The 16,714-nt window shown below is 59.7% G+C and overlaps 1 protein-coding gene across 1 annotated transcript in view; it reads left to right on the top strand.

The window, feature by feature from the left end:
- Positions 1–6,526: 6,526 nt before the first annotated feature.
- Neurl1b (neuralized E3 ubiquitin protein ligase 1B) overlaps positions 6,527–16,714 on the top strand; it is a 13,564-nt gene continuing 3,376 nt past the window's right edge. The window contains exons 1-2 of the mRNA XM_048814819.1: positions 6,527–6,551; positions 7,771–8,482. Of these exons, the coding sequence (XP_048670776.1) occupies positions 6,527–6,551; positions 7,771–8,482 (737 nt within the window). The remainder of the gene's footprint in view (positions 6,552–7,770; positions 8,483–16,714) is intronic.

Below are 16,714 nucleotides of genomic sequence, written 5' to 3'. Positions count from 1 at the left end.
ACAGCTCAAGCAGCGCAGGGAGGGGAGCCTGCGGGAGCTGGTGTGCCCTGTGGGAGGCGCGTCCTGAAGCCTTCGCGGTGTTGAGTAAAAATCTGTGGGCATCGCAAATCCTCGGGGGTTGATTTTTAGTTTACTCCCTGGTTCTGTGCTTGGTATCTCACATGACCCCGGTGGGCACGCATGATGGGGACACTTCAGGTGGCCCAGGGGCTCGCTATAGGGTTCCCCCAGGTGGCCGTCCAGACCACCAACCCCTGCCCAGGCAGGCCAGGGGGACGTGCTGTCCCGAGGGCTTCCTGGTCAGTAGAGGGAGGGCTGTAACGTCACCCCGAAGGGAGCCTGGGGACAGCTGGAGGCCGGGAGTTGCTCGCAGACTGGGGACAGGTGCCGCGGGCTGTGGGCAGGACCAGCGTGGGCCTCGCGTGGAGGCAGACTCCAGTTCAGCCAAAGAAGAACCGTCTAGCTGTAGAGGCTTCTGGGGCGAAAGGCGGGGCGTGCAATGGTGGGAGCGACGGGCTAGTGGACTGGGCTTGCAGGAGCCACGCAGAGGCCCAGGAGTGGTCAGTGCCTCCCGTGAGCTGTGTGGGGAGACCTCGCCCTGGGGTCTTGTGGAAGACTCCTCTGTTCCTGGCTTATGTGGCCTTCCTGCCTCTCGCCTGGTGAGGGGTCACGTCCACCTCGGATGGGGACACTGGGCACAGAACAGTGGGCCACTGGCCTCCACCAGCTCTGGCTTCTCCCGACCTCCTGGCCTCCGCAGCAGTGACTGAGTGGGGTTTGGAGTGGCCATGGGGAGGGCAGCCCAGCCCACCGCTGCCCACCCCACTCCTCCTCGAATTCCTGTTCCTGGACCTCGGTGGCCCAGTCGGTGACCCAGGGCCCACTCCTGCCTGGTCCTGGGGGTGGGGGACTCTCCAGTGAGGGGGCCACTGTGGAGCGGTGGGGAGCACCCAGCGGGACGCGCACAGTGGGTCCTCCTCTCACCCTTGGCTGTGTACTTGTCTGGACCCAGCGACCCTCTGCCCCGGGTCTGGGTGGACACCACAGTGGGCACCCGCGCGCCCCTTGTCCCCAGAGCTGGTCTGTTGGGAACTTCCCACTGCAGAGCAGGGGCCTCCCGTCCTCAGAAGAGCTTCCTGCCCTGAGGGTTCCGGCCGGTCAAGGGCAGGAGCCGCCCAGTGAGTTTCCAGGCGTCCAGATGTGGTGCCCAGTCCAGCCGCAGAGGCAGAGCACCGGGCTTCTGTGCTCAGCACCACAGTGTTCACCCTGTCCCACCTCCATCCGGTGGGTCAGAACGCTGAGGCCAGGGGACCAGGGCATTGCCCGGGATCCCAGAGCAGTCACAGGCCAGCCTTTGGCAGGAGTCCCAGGAGGGGCAGAGGACAGCAGTGGCCGGCGAGGCAGTGCTGGGCTCAAACCTCAGCCCTGCCATCTCCGGGCTGTGTGACCCTGGGCCAGCCACCCTTCCTCTCTGAGCCTCCGTTCTCTCATCCTGAGGATGGATGGTGGACTTCCCTGCATCACGGGGCAGTCTGAGTCCAGCACAGGTGGGGACTGTATGAGTGGCTGTCACCCTTCCCCCTTAGAGGCAAGGAATCTGTGTTCCCAGGATTGATGGGGACAGGGATTGGCGGCAGGCATTAGGACCAAGTAGTCCTGCTGGCCGCCCCTCGAGCCCCTGAGGTAGGTCACTCACAGGGACGCGTGCCGACCAGGGAGGCAGTCCTGGTGCTGCCAGGCCACGTGGCTTTGGGGTCCCCAGTGTCTGCCTGCACCTTGGCCCTGGGCCAGCCCTCCTACTGAGGTCCCCTTGTGCAAAACGGGTCACAGGCCCCAGGGCCGCCCCGAGCAGGCCGGGAGGTCAGGCCCTCACAGGCTGCGGCTCCAGATCCTGTCGCTCACCTCTTGGGTGGCAGGCAGTTGTCCCGTGGGCAGCCCACCGGCCCCCATCCACACCCACCGCTCACGGCCTTGTGGCATTTGGAGGAAGCCCAGCATGGGGGAGGGGAGAGGAGAGTCATCCGAGTCACTTCCCAGGGGACTCAGAGCCACGTGCCACAGAGGAGACCGCATTAGCTGACCTACTGTGTGCCTGGCCCTCATTCTGTCCCATCCCCACTAGGAGGCCTTTCACGCTCTCCCCTAAGTAGCCATCTCCATCCCAGCCCCTGGAGCCAGGCTGGGGACAACTCAAGTGCCAGGTCCCCTGCTTCCTGCTGTGCAGCCTCGGGCAGCTGTCAAGGCCTCTCTGATCCTCGCTTCTTCGTGGGCAGCATGTGGGATGGCAGTCAGAAGTGCTGACTGCTGTTCTCGAGCTGCTGGAAGAACTCAAGGCCGGGGGACAGGGGCGGGGGCGGGCCATCGCCCGGAGGTCTGCCTCCCCCGCGCTCCCTCCACTTCTTGTTCAGGCTTCAGGGACGCGGGGCACCGGGGACTCCATCCCCCATAATCAGTCACCCGCTTTCCTTTTTTAGACGCTCGCTCGGCTTATTGTTCATCCCCAGTTCCGCCAACGGTGGCCTTTGAGCCGCTCTAGACAAGCTGATAGATGACGTCCTGCGCCGCCCCCACCAGCTTCCTTCCCACCGCCCTGCTGGACAGAAGGTGGCCGAGGCCACCAGGCTGGGTGGGTGGACGTGAAAGGGAGCCCGGGGACCCGCCAGCATCTTCTGCAGCCGCTGGGCTCCGGTGACTTTCCTTGGCTTCAGGAGAAGGCGTGGCTGTTGCAGGGCATCCCCCTCCCCCTCCCCCTCCAGCGCCACGTTCCACCCCCGGCTCTGCCCGGGCTGCAGGCTCTCACCTGGGCACAGGCTCAGAGCATCGGGGCCTGGGCATTGCGAGGCGGGGGGTCCCCAGGCACAGAGGGGACTGGCCGGCCTGGTGCAGCAGCTCATCAGCAGGCAGCTGCCAGAGTCCCCTGGGGGAGAAGCGGGTGCCAAGGGCAGGACCAGGGCAGGACCATGCCAGCCGTTGGAGGTGACGTTTGAAATCTGGAACGCCCCGCTCACCCTGTCCTGCTGGATCATCTTGACAGAGGGAAGAGAGGAATGCCCAGGGTTTGAATCTCGTCCTTCAGAGAGCTGGATCCACAGGGTTTCTTCCCAGCGCTAAGCCCTCAGAGCTGAGTCCCCAGAGCCTTCTTGAGGACTGTAACCTCCTCAACCTGGTCTCTAAGACCCTTTGGGATGCCGCCCCTGATTCAGGTCCCCGTCCCCTGGTCCCTCTGCTCTGTCCTCTGTGCACCCGGCTCCCGCTCACAGCCTGCCTGGTGCCGTTTGCCCTGCCCCACGTGCACTCTGTTCCCCGCCCGGCCCTTCTTCCTCAATCTGCGGCTCCTCTGGCCCCTGTGCAGTCCATGTATGTGTCTGTCCCCAATGCCCTCCCTCGGCTCTAGGGGTGAGGACCCTGTGCAACACGTTGGCACCTGCCCCCTGCAGCAGGCACGCCCCGGCACAGGGTGCCATGAGTGTCAGAGGCAGGAACAAGGGACATTCCCACCGATGCCCACAGCACCAGGGCCCAGCCTGGGTTCCTTGACTGAGAAGAGACCTCAGCCAGGGCCCCACAGAGGGCCCAGCTGGCCTGGGAATCCCGGCCCTGGCTGAGCCACTTTGGGGGGCAGTTTGGAGGGGCGACGGGGGACCCCAGCCCCTGCCCTGCCAGGCTGCCTCTCAGGCCTGGTCCTCAGGGCTCTCCTCCCGCCGGCCACGGCACGTGTGACCTCCGTTGACCTTCCTCGGGCCTCCTGTGACAGCCGTTGACAGGCCTTGTTTGCCAAGCCCGGGGAGGGACGGTGGTGGTTCCAGTGGGGCTGGCCCTCGTCCATCCAGGGTGCTGGTGATCTGGCCTCTGGGGCAGAGAACAAAGTCCCCGCGAGCTGTCTGTCCCTGTCACCGTGCCCGCTGGCGGAGGTGAGGGCGGGCTGGCCGGCTTCAAACCCACCAATGAGCAGCTCCTCCTGCTACCCGAGGCTCCCCCTTCTGGCCCCGGGGTGGCGGGAAGCCTGGCCAGTCTCCAGGAGGCCACGCGCCCCACTCCATGCACACGCAAGCTGCTGCCCGCGGTGCAGTGTCACTTTGCACTTGGGCTTGGACAGGTGTCCCGGAGCCGGAGACTGTCATCCAAGGTCGGCAGCCCAAGGATGGAAGTCCCTGGGCTCCAGGAAGCCCCCTGAAGTGTGTGGTCGCTGCCTGGGGTGGGCACGTTTCTGGCTTTCATGCTCCTGACGGGTCTAGCAGCCTCCGCGCCACCTTAACCCCGAGGTCACACGCAGCTGCCCTGTGGGAGCAGGGACGGTGCTGCCCGCAGGGCCTTGGAGAGCGAAGGTGGGAGAAGCCCCTGCAGGACAGTCCCCCAGAGGGAGGCCTCCCACACACAGGAGGAGCTCAGCAGAGCCCGGCAGGGACAGAGGGACCCTCTCCCAGGCGCCGGTTCCCTTTCCGGGGGATCTTCCGGGGGATCCTGCCTCAGCCAGGAGCACGGCTGCCCAGCGCCAGCTCACGGGACACAGCCCATTTGTGGCCAGAGAAGCCAAGGCTGCTGCTTCTGCCGTCCTGGCAGCAAATGCCACCTCCCTGGGCTCTTTTTAGATCAAAGGAAGGGCAGGCTGGAGGAACGAGTGTGGCAATCGGCCCACAGTGCCATTCAGAGGCCGCCCGGATGACCTAAAATAGGCCTTGCCCTTGGACAGCAGGGGAGCAGCCCAGGGTTGGGAGGGGCCTCCTGACGGAGGTCAAGGCCTCCTGGCCGAGGTCAAAAGCCCCCACTAGAGAAACCTTTCAGAATGTGTCTCCCCAGCGCCCACAGCTAGGCGTCTGTGACCCAGGAACAAACCTTTCCTAGTCAGAGGTGGTTAGAGGAAGGGACCCGAGATTTAATGAGCATCTAGTATGTGCGGCACACTTTGTATCTGACGGGTTTGCCCCATGTCACCCTCCCAGTGATCTTGCAGGGTAGGGATGACCTTCACTAGTTTTCTAGGTCTACTTGAGGCCCAGAGAACTTAAGCATGAACCTCGAGATCACACAGTGGGTAAACAACAACCCAAACTGCAGCCTGGTCCGTCTGACTTCAAGTCCTCTTCAGCTGAAATCCAGCAACAAAACCCAGGAGAGGTGGGGGCAGGGGCTCAGCCACCGCTTTGACGTTGGCCATCGGATGCTGACTGTGCGCCAGGCCTCCCGGGGTGGTCCTGTGCTCTGTCGCCCCTGCCGGCAGCCTGAGATGGATCTGAGGTCACACTCCACTCACAGACGACAGAGTAGCAGCTTTGGGAGGGCAGGTGGCTTCTCGGGGGCCCTCAGACAACTCAGCATCCCAGCCCAGAACCCCAGCAGTTCTGGTGGCCAGTCTTCAGAAGGACCTGCCAGGACTGACCCAGCAGCCTCCTCCCTGACGTCCACAGCCACATCCCACCACCCCACCCCTGCCACTCATCTGGAGCCAGGGGACTGACCCTCTGACTAAGTGCAGGCACCCACCTGGGTGGGGCTGCAGCAGCGTAGGCAACAGAGAGCTGACCTGGGGCTGTCCCCTCTGCTGACCCAAAGTGTGGCTGCAGAGGTCTCTGCTGGGCCTGCCCCAGGGGACCCTTCCCTGGCTTGTTCTTGCAGTCCCCACTTCTGATTCCTGGCTGGAGGAGGGGAGGAGGGGCTCTTACTCTAAGGCAGGACGAGGGTGGCCAGATGGGGGCTAGTGGACATCCCAAGAGGGGCAGCATGTCTTGAAGGCAGCAGAGACTTGGAGGTTCTCGTTAGTTTTTCCAGAGAAACTAAAACCAGTGTACTTGCTCTGGACATTCAAGCTTAGAAGACGCGACTTTCCCGGGGTCGGGACGGAGTCGGCCGAACTGTGCAGCCCTGGTAGTGTGTGGGTGAGGGAAGATGGGTCGGCAGGGTGTCCTCTCCCCTGACTTCCTATCATGGGGTGTCCCGATGATTGTGGCAACTTAAGTGATGAAGTTCAGGCTTCCTGGGGACACCCCTGTCCCTGGGTGGTCCACTGGCCCTGAGTCCACCGCCACGATTCTCTGTTCCTTGTAAGAACCTCTTTCCCTGGACCCAGCCTAGAGCGGGAGTGGGTGAGCCCCCCAGGGGTGGCCTGTGGCTTAGGGGGTAGAGCCCCGGGTGGGGGATGGAGTGCTTCCCCGTCCCCCGAGGCCGGGCCCTGGATGCTGCAAGGCTCATCCCCACAGATGGCCGGGGCTGCAGGGAACGGTCCCCCAGGACCAGGTGGGTGGTGCATCCCACCCCGCGGGGGCCGAGGTCGCCTGTCTGCTGAGAGGACTCTGCAAGGGCCCCTCCAGCTGCTGGGGAGAGAGCTCTGCGGGGAGGACGAGCTGGAGAGCTGACGGAGGAGGGAGGGAGACGGCCCTGGCACAGGTCACCGCTGCCCTGGGGCTGAGGGCTTTGATCTGTGCTTGTGATGGAGGTGTCCCTGGAGCACTTGGCAGCCGGAGGGGACCTTGGCCTACTGGCACCAGAGGAGGCCAAGCCCAGAAGCTGAGGCTCGTGCAAGGCCATGGGCATGGCGGTCTGCACTGCCCCTGCGGGTGACCAGCGCATGTGGTCTGCTTGCCTGGGCTTTGTACCCTGGACGGCATCTCCCGCCAGCCGTTGCGCTTCTCCCGTGGCTCTGGAAGTGGCCTGCGGCTGACTCTGGGCCTCCTGCCTGGCAGTGCTGCTTCGTCTCCCTGGGGCCTCTGCTCACAAGCCCCCAAGAGAGGCCTCCTGAGACCCTGGGGAACGCCACCCCGCCCGCTCCCAGGCTGCCTCTCCCTGTGCTGCATCCACCAGGCAGGGCCCTCTGCCCCATTGGAGTGGGGACCAGACTTGGGCTGCAGTGTCCAGCACGCACTGGCCCTTGCTCCTGTCTGTTAAATGGCTGACGTCCCTGGAGCTCTTTCTAGTGCAGGTCCTTGGCTTTGGCCCTTGGCCTCCTTGTCTCTGGGCAGTGGCTCTGTGTGGACAGGGTCTCCAGCTTCCCACCTCAGCCTGTGGCTTCCTTCTCCCTGGGCCCATTGTCCCCACCCCTCCCTCCCACCAACCTCAGGACTAACTGAACCCGAGGTTCCCTCAGCACAGTGCTGGCCATGGCTCGGGGTGGGAGGAGCGGTCCACAGGGGCTTCTCCTTCTTGGGGGCTGCCACTCTCCCATTGCCTGCTTCAGGCTCCCTGCGACTGCTGTAGGGAGAGGGCAGCAGAGATGGACCGCCCACCTGCCACTCCCAGGAACCGCCCCTGGGAGGAGGAGCAGGGGGATGACCACACCCACTCAGTCCAGGTCATCTGGTTTCCTGATCAGTGGCCAGATCTCTTGAAAGGAGGCCACCCAGGTCTCCCTTCAAAGCAGGGTTCCTTAGAAAGGAGTCCCAGAGGCACACGTTCCAGAAACCCAACTTGCTCACTATGCCTCCATTTTCTGTGGGTAAGGAGAGGGAAAGTCCCAGAATCCTGGCAAAAATTTACTTTGGAACTTGTGACACTGTCAGGTCATTAGTCCTAGTCCACAAAGTGTGTAATTCGTGCCAAGTCATATTTAGGGACTTCATCCACATCATCTTTCAGCAGCGTATGAACCATACAGGAAGGTTTGCTCGCCTTGTGAAACCGCAAGGTGACTGCTGAGGCAGAGATGGAGGGTGGTGGCCCTTGGGTCCAGTCTGCCACCCCCTAAAGTTCATCAATGACCGTCTAATACACAATTTTAAAGGAAACTGCCTGGGAGACGAAGGGTCTCAGGGCCTAACGTCCCGTCCTGTCTCTCTGCAGACCCCAGCCCTCCGGCGCGCATGCTGGCCACCCGGCCGTGCTGTGGCCCCGGCCCCGAGCGGCGCGCGGTCCTGGGCGAGGCGCCGCGCTTCCACGCGCAGGCCAAGGGCAAGAACGTGCGGCTTGACGGTCACTCGCGACGGGCTACGCGGCGCAACAGCTTCTGCAACGGCGTCACCTTCACGCAGCGGCCCATCCGGCTGTACGAGCAGGTGCGGCTGCGCCTGGTGGCCGTGCGCCCAGGCTGGAGCGGCGCGCTGCGCTTCGGCTTCACGGCGCACGACCCGTCGCTCATGAGCGTGCAGGACATCCCCAAGTACGCCTGCCCCGACCTGGTCACGCGGCCCGGCTACTGGGCCAAGGCGCTGCCCGAGAACCTGGCGCTGCGTGACACCGTGCTGGCCTACTGGGCCGACCGCCACGGCCGCGTCTTCTACAGCGTCAACGACGGCGAGCCCGTGCTGTTCCACTGCGGCGTGGCAGTGGGCGGCCCGCTCTGGGCGCTCATCGACGTCTACGGCATCACCGACGAGGTGCAGCTGCTCGGTAGGTGGCGCCCGGGAAGGGGACACCGGCGGCACGCAGGCGGGACGGGCGCCTCCTTTCAGCTCATTCATTCTCCCCAGCCGCGGTGGGGAGAGCTCAGTCGCGGGGGTGGGGGTTCAGGGTCCGTGCCCCGCGCCTGGCCAGGTCCCTCCCCTGCCTCCTTTCCGTGACCTGCTGCGCACTCGTCATCTATACCCATCCATCGGTTCCCATCCCTTCAGCCCTTGGTTCCTGTTCCCTGGCGCATTCCTCACGCACCCAGCGGAGGCACTTCCGCCCCAGGAGCTCTAGGTCCATCCACGCTGGCAGGCATGAGTCCTCGGATGCACCCAGGCCCACGGGTCACACGACCGGCCTGCGGGTCACATAACAGGAAAGTAACCATTTGTAAGTGTCCAATTGAGTGGCCTTCAATTAGCAAGCATTGTTTTACTTCCAAAACATCTGATTATTCCAAAGAGACAGCCATAACCCGGAGGCAGCCACTCCCTGATCCCTCTGGCAGCCCCTGACAGTCTCCCCTTGGCCCGTGAACCTGCAGGCTGCTCTGAAACCTGGCAGCCTTGATCTCTGGGGAGGTGCCAGAGAGCAGGTATGGGGGGGTCTGGACTCAGCCCTCTGTTTCACTTCCCTGTGACGCAGTGCAGAGACACACCTAAAGGTGGCTGGGTTTGGACGATTGTCCTTGAGCCCAGAAGTCCCCACCTGCCCTGAGTGAGCCCCTTCCTCCCCAGTGGCAGCAACTGTTCCTGTCTGTCACCATGGATTAGTCTGGCCTGTTACTGAACTCAGTGTAAGTGGAACCCACAGTCTGTGGGGGGGGCTTATCTCAGCCTAGTGTTTTTAAGATCCATCCTGCGGTTGCTGTGTGTATCTGCAGTTTGTTTGTTCCTTTTCATGGCTGAGAAGAACCCATAGTGCAGAATACGCAGCTTGCATATCTGAACGCTGGGGCTGTGTCCGGTTGTCCAGCATGTATCTTGAGGGAAAACCTCCTTGTCCGCCATCCCCACCCTTGGGCATAGAGGGAAGACCCATGCACCCAGCCTCAGACCCCCTGTTTCCCCTAAAAGGAAGAGGGCCACAGAACTTCGGAGTGGTTCGGAGCAGGCAGGGCCTGGCGAGTCTCAGAGGCCTCTGTTCTAGTCCTGGCTCCCCCCTGGGAGCTTTGTGACCTTGGCCAAGTGACTGGAGCTCTCTGTACCTTAGTTTTTTTCTTCTAACATGGGTTCATGACGATACTGCCTTGGGGATTGTTGGCAGGATTACATGAGATGACACATGAAGGGGTACAGCCCCACATCTAGCACCTGGAAAGCCCTCAAAAAATAACAGCTAAGGAGAAAAAAAGAAGAAAAAAGCCGGGCCCAGTGGCCATGCCTATAGTCCAGCAGCTGGGGAGGCTGAGGCAAGAGGATTGCAATTTCAAAGCCAGCCTTAGCAATTTAGCAAGCCCCTAAGCAACTTACCGAGGCCCTGTCTCTAGAAAAAAATACAAAAAGGCCTGGGAATGTGGCTCAGTGGTTAAGTGCCCTTGAGTTCAATCCCTGATCCCAAAAAGAAAAGAATTAACAGCTAAGTAAGAATCGCTACCTGGTCGCAAGTGGCCCAGAACACAGGTCTAGATTCCAGGCTCTGCAGATCGGATTGCGAAGAGCCACCCCCTCCCCTTACCTGGCATTTCCCCCATATGCCCACTTCCCATGGAAGCTTTTGGTATTTCAACTCAGAAAGCACAGGTCTCTGAAACCTTCTAGACCCCATGTCTAGAGTCGGAGCTCCTCATTCCTGCAGAGCAGGGAAGCAGTCCTGCTGTACCCGCCTCCTTATCCGCAGCCCAAGTTTCCAGGTAGCACCCGGAACTCATAGCCCTTGTATGGCTTAGCATCTCCAAAACAAACTGGATGCAGCCTTTGAGGACTTAATGAGACTGACTATACCTGGGAAGCACATGGACTGTCCCCAAAGCCTGGGGATGTAGCTCAGTGGAAAAGTGCGTGCCAAGCATGCTCAAGGCCCGGGTGCAGCCCGGCATCCCCACCCCCACAGCAAACCTTCGTAGAACCCCACAGTGTCCTGTGTCCCTTAGAAGAAGGAGAGGGGGCAGAGTCCACATGTCTGTAGTGTGGCATGCATGGGCCTCGGTTTCCTTATCTGCAGGTTGTCCCTGAGCTGCCCTAATTAATGGGAGAAACCTGGCACAGGTGCTGCAGGACAATGATCCCAAAAATAAGTAATAAGGGGAGTTGAAATCAGAAGGAATTCCGTCTCTGGGTCAGGGGATCATGGGTGACTTTCACTTCCTTACATTTAACAGATACCTTTAAAAAAAGGGGGGGGGTCATAATGCTTTACAATCAGAAAGGGCAATAAAATTATTTTCCTCTCCAAAGATTATAAAAGATGATTTCGGGAAAGCTTTTGGCATGTGATTGAGGCTCATAAATGTTGTTTCCTTCCCAGGGGAAAAGCAGGTCACCATTGGTCACACCTGGGTGAAGGCATGAGGCCCACCCTTCTCATTACAGTGATTTGTAATCAGGGGAAGTTATAATAAAAATCAGAAGTGCCGGGTGCAGTGGCCACGCCTGTGATCCCAGTGGCTTGGGAGGCTGAGGCAGGAGGATCACGAGTTCAAAGCCAGCCTCAGCTAAGCAACTCGGTGAGACCCTGTCTATAAATATAATACAAAATAGGGCTGGGGACGTGGCTGAGTTGTCCAGTGCCCCTGAGTTCAATCCCCGGTACCCTCCCCCACCAAAAAAATTAACAAATGAGAAGAAAGCTAGGCGGGCACCAAGTCCCCCCTGCTGGCAGGTGCCATCAGGCACTTGATGGAGCAACCTGAGAATCTCAGAAATCGCCCGCTTCCTGGGGGAACTTGGCTTCCCAGGGTGGTGTCTGGGCATCAGACGGGCCCACACAGGGCAGGCAGTGTCCAGAATACCATGGGCTCCTGTGCGTCACAAGGAGCCAGGAGTGGTGTGTTCCTTTAGAGGGTCTCCCTGAGACACCGGGAGCAGAAAACCCTGGATGCTCGCCACCCCTTCTCAGCCCCTGCTGGATAAAGCCTGAAAACCAAGACCCAAAAATGGCATCTGGATACAGTTGTCAAATTTAGCAAATAAAAATACGGAACACCCAGTTAAATTTGAATTTAAGATAAACAATGAAAAATTTTTAGTACAAGTATGTCCCGTGCAGTTCTTGGAACATGCTCGAGGCCCCGGGGGGCGGGGGTGTTTATCTGAAATTCCAGCATTCCGGGCACCACCTGGCATCCCTTCTCGGGGAACCCTTCTCATGGAGTGGGGGGTGCACTTAAATTGCCCCAGAATTGAACCAAATCAAATCTCAGAAATCCCATGATCCCTGCTTGGGGCTCCCCTGCCCAGGTCCAGCTGTGGCAGAGTGCTGCATTTTGGGCCCAGCCCTGGGCACCCTGTCGAGGTGAAAGCCCCAGGGTTCTGAAGAGGAAACTGAGCAGTCTACAAGCACCCCGCTTGCCCGTGGCAGGGCCACCGTAGGAGCCAGGGGTGCCTGTGTTCAGTGATCTCAGCCTGCGCTGCACCTTGGGACCCCTGGGAAGCTCTGAGTGCCCTTTCCTAGGCTGCACCCAACCAAGAAAGTCAGAACCCTGGGGGAGGCTCCCTGGCATCTGGATCTCCTGAGGCCCCTCAGGGTCCCCGAGGTACGGCCAGGATGGTGACCCCAAGGAGCCCCTTGCCCGTGCGCCCTCCCCTCAGCACTAGCTGAGTTCCTCGGACTCCTCGTCCAGGACACGGCATGGTCATTGCACCCTGCGAGCTGGCGATCCCATTGCCCAGATGTGGGACTCCTTCTATCTCCCCCATTACACAGTCACGTGGCCATCATCCTGTGGCTTCTGTGGCCCCTGTGCCAGGCACTTCCCATCAATTAGCTCATCTCGGAACGACTTGCAGAGAAGGAACTGAGGCTCATGTTTGCTCATGTTTGCTAGTCTGTGTCCCCGCAGACTCCCCCCAAAGGGCACAGGGTTGGCTGAACAGCAAGGGTGGGACCTCACTTCAGCCATCCTATCACCGTGGGCACAGGTGACCTATGCCCACTTCTTGGGGGCTCCTGAGCCTCCTGGGCCTCTGGTTTCCTCCCACCTGTGTGCAGTCTCGCCCTGCCTGTCCTCTGTGCATGGAGAGCCCCAGGATTCTAGCCTAGGGCCACTGTCTTGCTTTTCCTTTCTTCAGTCGTCTAACACACGTGCACACGGAAACAACATGCACATAGACTTGAGGCAGCTGGCATGAGGCAGGGGTGTGTCTCCTCGCCTGCCCTCTCTCCAGGCCACTTGAACTGTCGGCAGGCCTTGAGAGCCACTGAAGCCGTCAGTTCTACATTAGTCTGTTTCTCATTGCCACACCCAAACACCTGAGGGTGGGTGCTTTGTAATGAAAAGAGGCTTATTTGTCTCATAGTTTGGGAGGCTGAAATCCAAGATTGGGTGGCCTCCTTGATTTGGTCTGATAAGGGACTTGTGGCAGGTGACATCCACAATGATGGGAGCCTGTGCAGAAAAGATCACCTGATGAGACAGGAAGCCAGAGGTCCTCGGGGGTCAGGCTGGCTCTTTAAAACAACCCACTCTCTCAGGAACTGAATCCCTCTGCAAGATCAAGGGCAGCGCCCTCCGTGATCTCCCACTAATCCCCACCCTCAGAAGTCCCACCACCTCATAATACTGCCACTTGGAGACCAAGTATCCAACACAGGAATCCTTGGGGGACAAACCATGTGCAGCCTGTGGCCACTTCCAAGTGCACACCCCAGCCAGAGCCGCAGCCCACCCTCCACCTGCCCTGCCTGTCCCAGCAGCCCTGAGGGAGCTCTGGACCCCACACCTGCCCTGTCACCAGCCAGTGGCACTGCCCACTTGATGGGCCAGTCCCAGCACCTCATGCCCACTCTGCCAGCCATTCTCACCTTTCTGCACCAGGGCGTGACCTGAATGAGAGGCTGGGAAGGCACGGCCGGGTCCCCTGGTCTGCAGCTCGGCCTCCCTCTCCGTCTTCACAGAGGGGGATTCTCTGGGGACGTGAATTCTGCGGTCCTTCCAGCCCAGACACAGTTGACTAAGAGACGGGGGAGGGGAGGAAGAGGAGCCGGCTCATCCCAGGCCCTCGGCCAGGCCCCAGAGGATGCCCAGCGGAGCGCTGCGGGCCTGTCCCAGCCCCCTGGCCTCCCAGCTCCTGGCCTGGGCACGGTGGCCCTGTGTGGTGCTCATGGGCACCCATGGGAGGGAGGGCCACCTGTGAGACCCTCTCAGGGGCCACCCCAAGGAGGCCGGTTGGCCTGAGGCTGAGCCCAGGCTCTGGGCAGCTCTAAGCTGAGGGGAGCCAGCCACGTGGTAGTGTGGGGCCTGGCTTTGGAGTCCCGCAGCCTGGGGTGGCATCCCATTTCTGTCACCCCTTGGCTGTGAGACCTTGAGTAACTCTCCACCTTTCAGAGCCTCAGTGTCCCTCTCTGTGAAGTGGAGGTGAGGACGGCGAGGGGGTCATCCGAGTGTGTGGTTGCATGTCTTAGGAGCTGGAGAAAATGTGTGTGTGTGTGTCCACCTGCTCCAGAGGGCCTGGAGGGGACCTCAGGTTGCAGGCCGGATAGCCGCTGGACATCCCCGGGGCTGGAGGGTTCTCCATAATGAACCTTCAAAAGGCAGATCTGATGTGCCAGCCCTCGGCCAGCACTGTGTGTCTTGGGCCACCTCAACAGGGACAGTGGCCATGGGCACAGAGCTGTGTGTGTGGACATGAAATGAGGGATGCAGCCTTCTCCAAGGGCCACAGTGTACCAGGTCCCGCCTTGGCACTGTCACATAGGTGGTGACCCAGCCTCACAAACACCAGGCTCCCGGGGCCTCAGGCTCTGCCTGTGCTGTACCTGGTGTGCTTGGCCACTCTTGACCACCTCCGCCTGTGGGCTCCAGGTGGCCGCCCTTCCCCCTGTCAGAGAGGCCCCCTCCCAGACCCCACTCCTGAGCTAGTCCCCCCTGCACAGCCTCAGAGAACCCAGCCCTGTCGCTCCCTGGCTGTGGCCTTGAGTGACCCACTGCACCTCTCAAGAGTTGTTCCCCTTTGAAGTGTGCCCAACTCACAGAGCCACGTGGGATGGTGGCTTTTGGTGACACTGCATCAGTTTTCTGCAAGACGGCCTCACTGGAGGTTGCCTTTCCCGCTGCATGGGCCCTCCATGGACACAGGAGCCCATCTGCTGGCTCACCTCTGTCCACCCAGTGGCCAGCAGCACCTGGCATGTGGCCAGTGCTTCGGTGTTTGTTGAACCAGTGGAGGAAGGACGGTCAGAACTCCCGTGTCCAGAGCACCCGGCACCACGCCCTGTGTTAAGGAGAGTGGTCCCATCACACTGGGGTCAGGGAGGTGACCACTGCTACTCCATTATAGCTAAGGAAGCTGAGGGGGACTGACAGACAGGAAGGGCCACGGCAGGACTTGAACCTGAGTCTGCCGGAGACACGGGCCGTGCTGAGGGAGGCTGCTCTGGAGCCCGGGCTCCTGTCGGGGCCATGGATGCAAGAAGGGGTGTGGAGGGGGAGCAGAGGCAGAGAGGTGGCAAGAGCAGGGCCCAGGCGGAGCAGGGGACAATGTGAGGGGACGGGAGTTCCCGGGAGAGGGCCCTAAGAGGCTCCCAGAAACAGCCCCTGTCTAAAATGGCTTTTCAAAAAGAGTGCTTGTTTTATTCTTTAGTACTTTTTTTTTCCTGATTAGAAAAATCAATATCTATCTGAGAAAACCAGAAAAGCATAAAGAAGGAAATTTCCACCCAGAGAGGCAACCCGGGTTGGGTTTCCTTCCTGTACTGACTTCCCCTGTGCACCCTTCCACAGAATCCGAATCCGACCTTGCATTCAGTCTTGACCCCTTTGGTCACTTTGTGTTACGTCACAGGCGTTTTCCTACTTTGTTAATTGAAAACTTTAACAAAATATTGGTGTTTTCTGATAAAAATCTGCCTGACATGTTTATTAAGATAGAAAAATCTAAAGAAAGCTCCTCCGTAATCTCACCATTGCCACTGACCTCCTCTTACCCTTCTTCCCTGAACTTGGCTTCCTATGCACATTCGTTAAAATGACACGATAGACACAGACGTACTTCAAGAGAACTAGACGGACTTCCTCCCCCAGGATTCTGGCACCCTCTAAGTCAGGGGGCACAGTGAGCCCAGGCAGGAGCCCACAGTGGGGAAAGGACCACCCTGGGGCCCCAGGGCAGCAGGCAGGGATCACACCAGCCCACTGCCACCATGCCAGCCGGGCCTGGTTAGCCACCTCCTGATTTTCTGAAAGAAACTGTGGACCCCCGTTAAGTGGAAGGCGTGTGGGGCAACCATCAGACCCCCCCCCCAGGGCCTGGGGCGTCCGGAGCTTATCAGACCATGTTCATTATTGAGGTTTTGTTGTATGTTGGAAAACTGAAGAGGAAGAAATTCTTTTTCCATGATACAAACTGCAGAATGGGAACATTGAACAAAACCTCTGCTGGAGGGGTGGGTGTCAAAAGTATTAGAAAACACTTTTTATTTATCATGGTTAGCAATGTCATGAAAAGGTTTTCAAAATTTATTGAGTGCCATTTCTTTCCCGGATGTCGATGTCATTCTGTGGGACAGGCAGTGTCTTCTACAGACCTCACCCAGTAAACTATTATTACAGAAGCTTCTCCCCAGGCAGCAGCAGCCCTGACAACTGGTGGACAGACTGGCAGAGACCCTAGCCCAGGGACACCCATTCCATTAGGGAGTCAGAAAATACAGATGCAGCTGAGCCAACTGTGGAGACCTGTATTACCTAGATGGTAATATTTTTATTTTGCTTTTTCACTTAACATAACGTGTCCAGAACATTTTTTCACACCATTAAAAATTTATTCAAAAATATTTGTTTAAAAACCTTTTATGGAAGGAGTCCATCTCTTGGGAAGACCTTACTCATTCCAGTTTGGGAGACTGGCCCAGCACCTTCACTCAGGCAGCACCCATGGCAGAGCCTAGCCCTGGACCCAGGCGCAGGAGAGGGGCCGACGCCCTCCTGGGCTGCCCAACCCTCTGCCTCAGAAGGGCTGTGAGGACTCAAGGAGATAACAAGTGAAAGGGGCTCAGACTAGCACCTGTCGCGTGTCGCATGCTAGGGTTGCAAATAAGGGGGCTGTTCTGTTCATTGGGACTGTGTTCTGGTGGAGGCAGGCAATGGGGGACTTTGAGAGTCCTCTGAACTCTCAGATGTATGGAAAGCTCTGGGGGGAGAGGGGAGATGCGAAGGGAGGGAGGGAAAGAAAGAGGAAAGGGGGACGAGAGGAGGGGACATGAGGAGAGGTGACAGAGGAAAGAGGAGGGGGCAGGGGGAAGA

Source organism: Marmota marmota, unplaced genomic scaffold (assembly GCF_001458135.2).
Source record: "Marmota marmota marmota unplaced genomic scaffold, marMar, whole genome shotgun sequence".
In the NCBI taxonomy this organism is placed as follows: Eukaryota; Metazoa; Chordata; class Mammalia; order Rodentia; family Sciuridae; genus Marmota; species Marmota marmota.
Note: the sequence above shows the minus strand (reverse complement) of the source record. Positions and strands in the feature narration are given on the sequence as shown.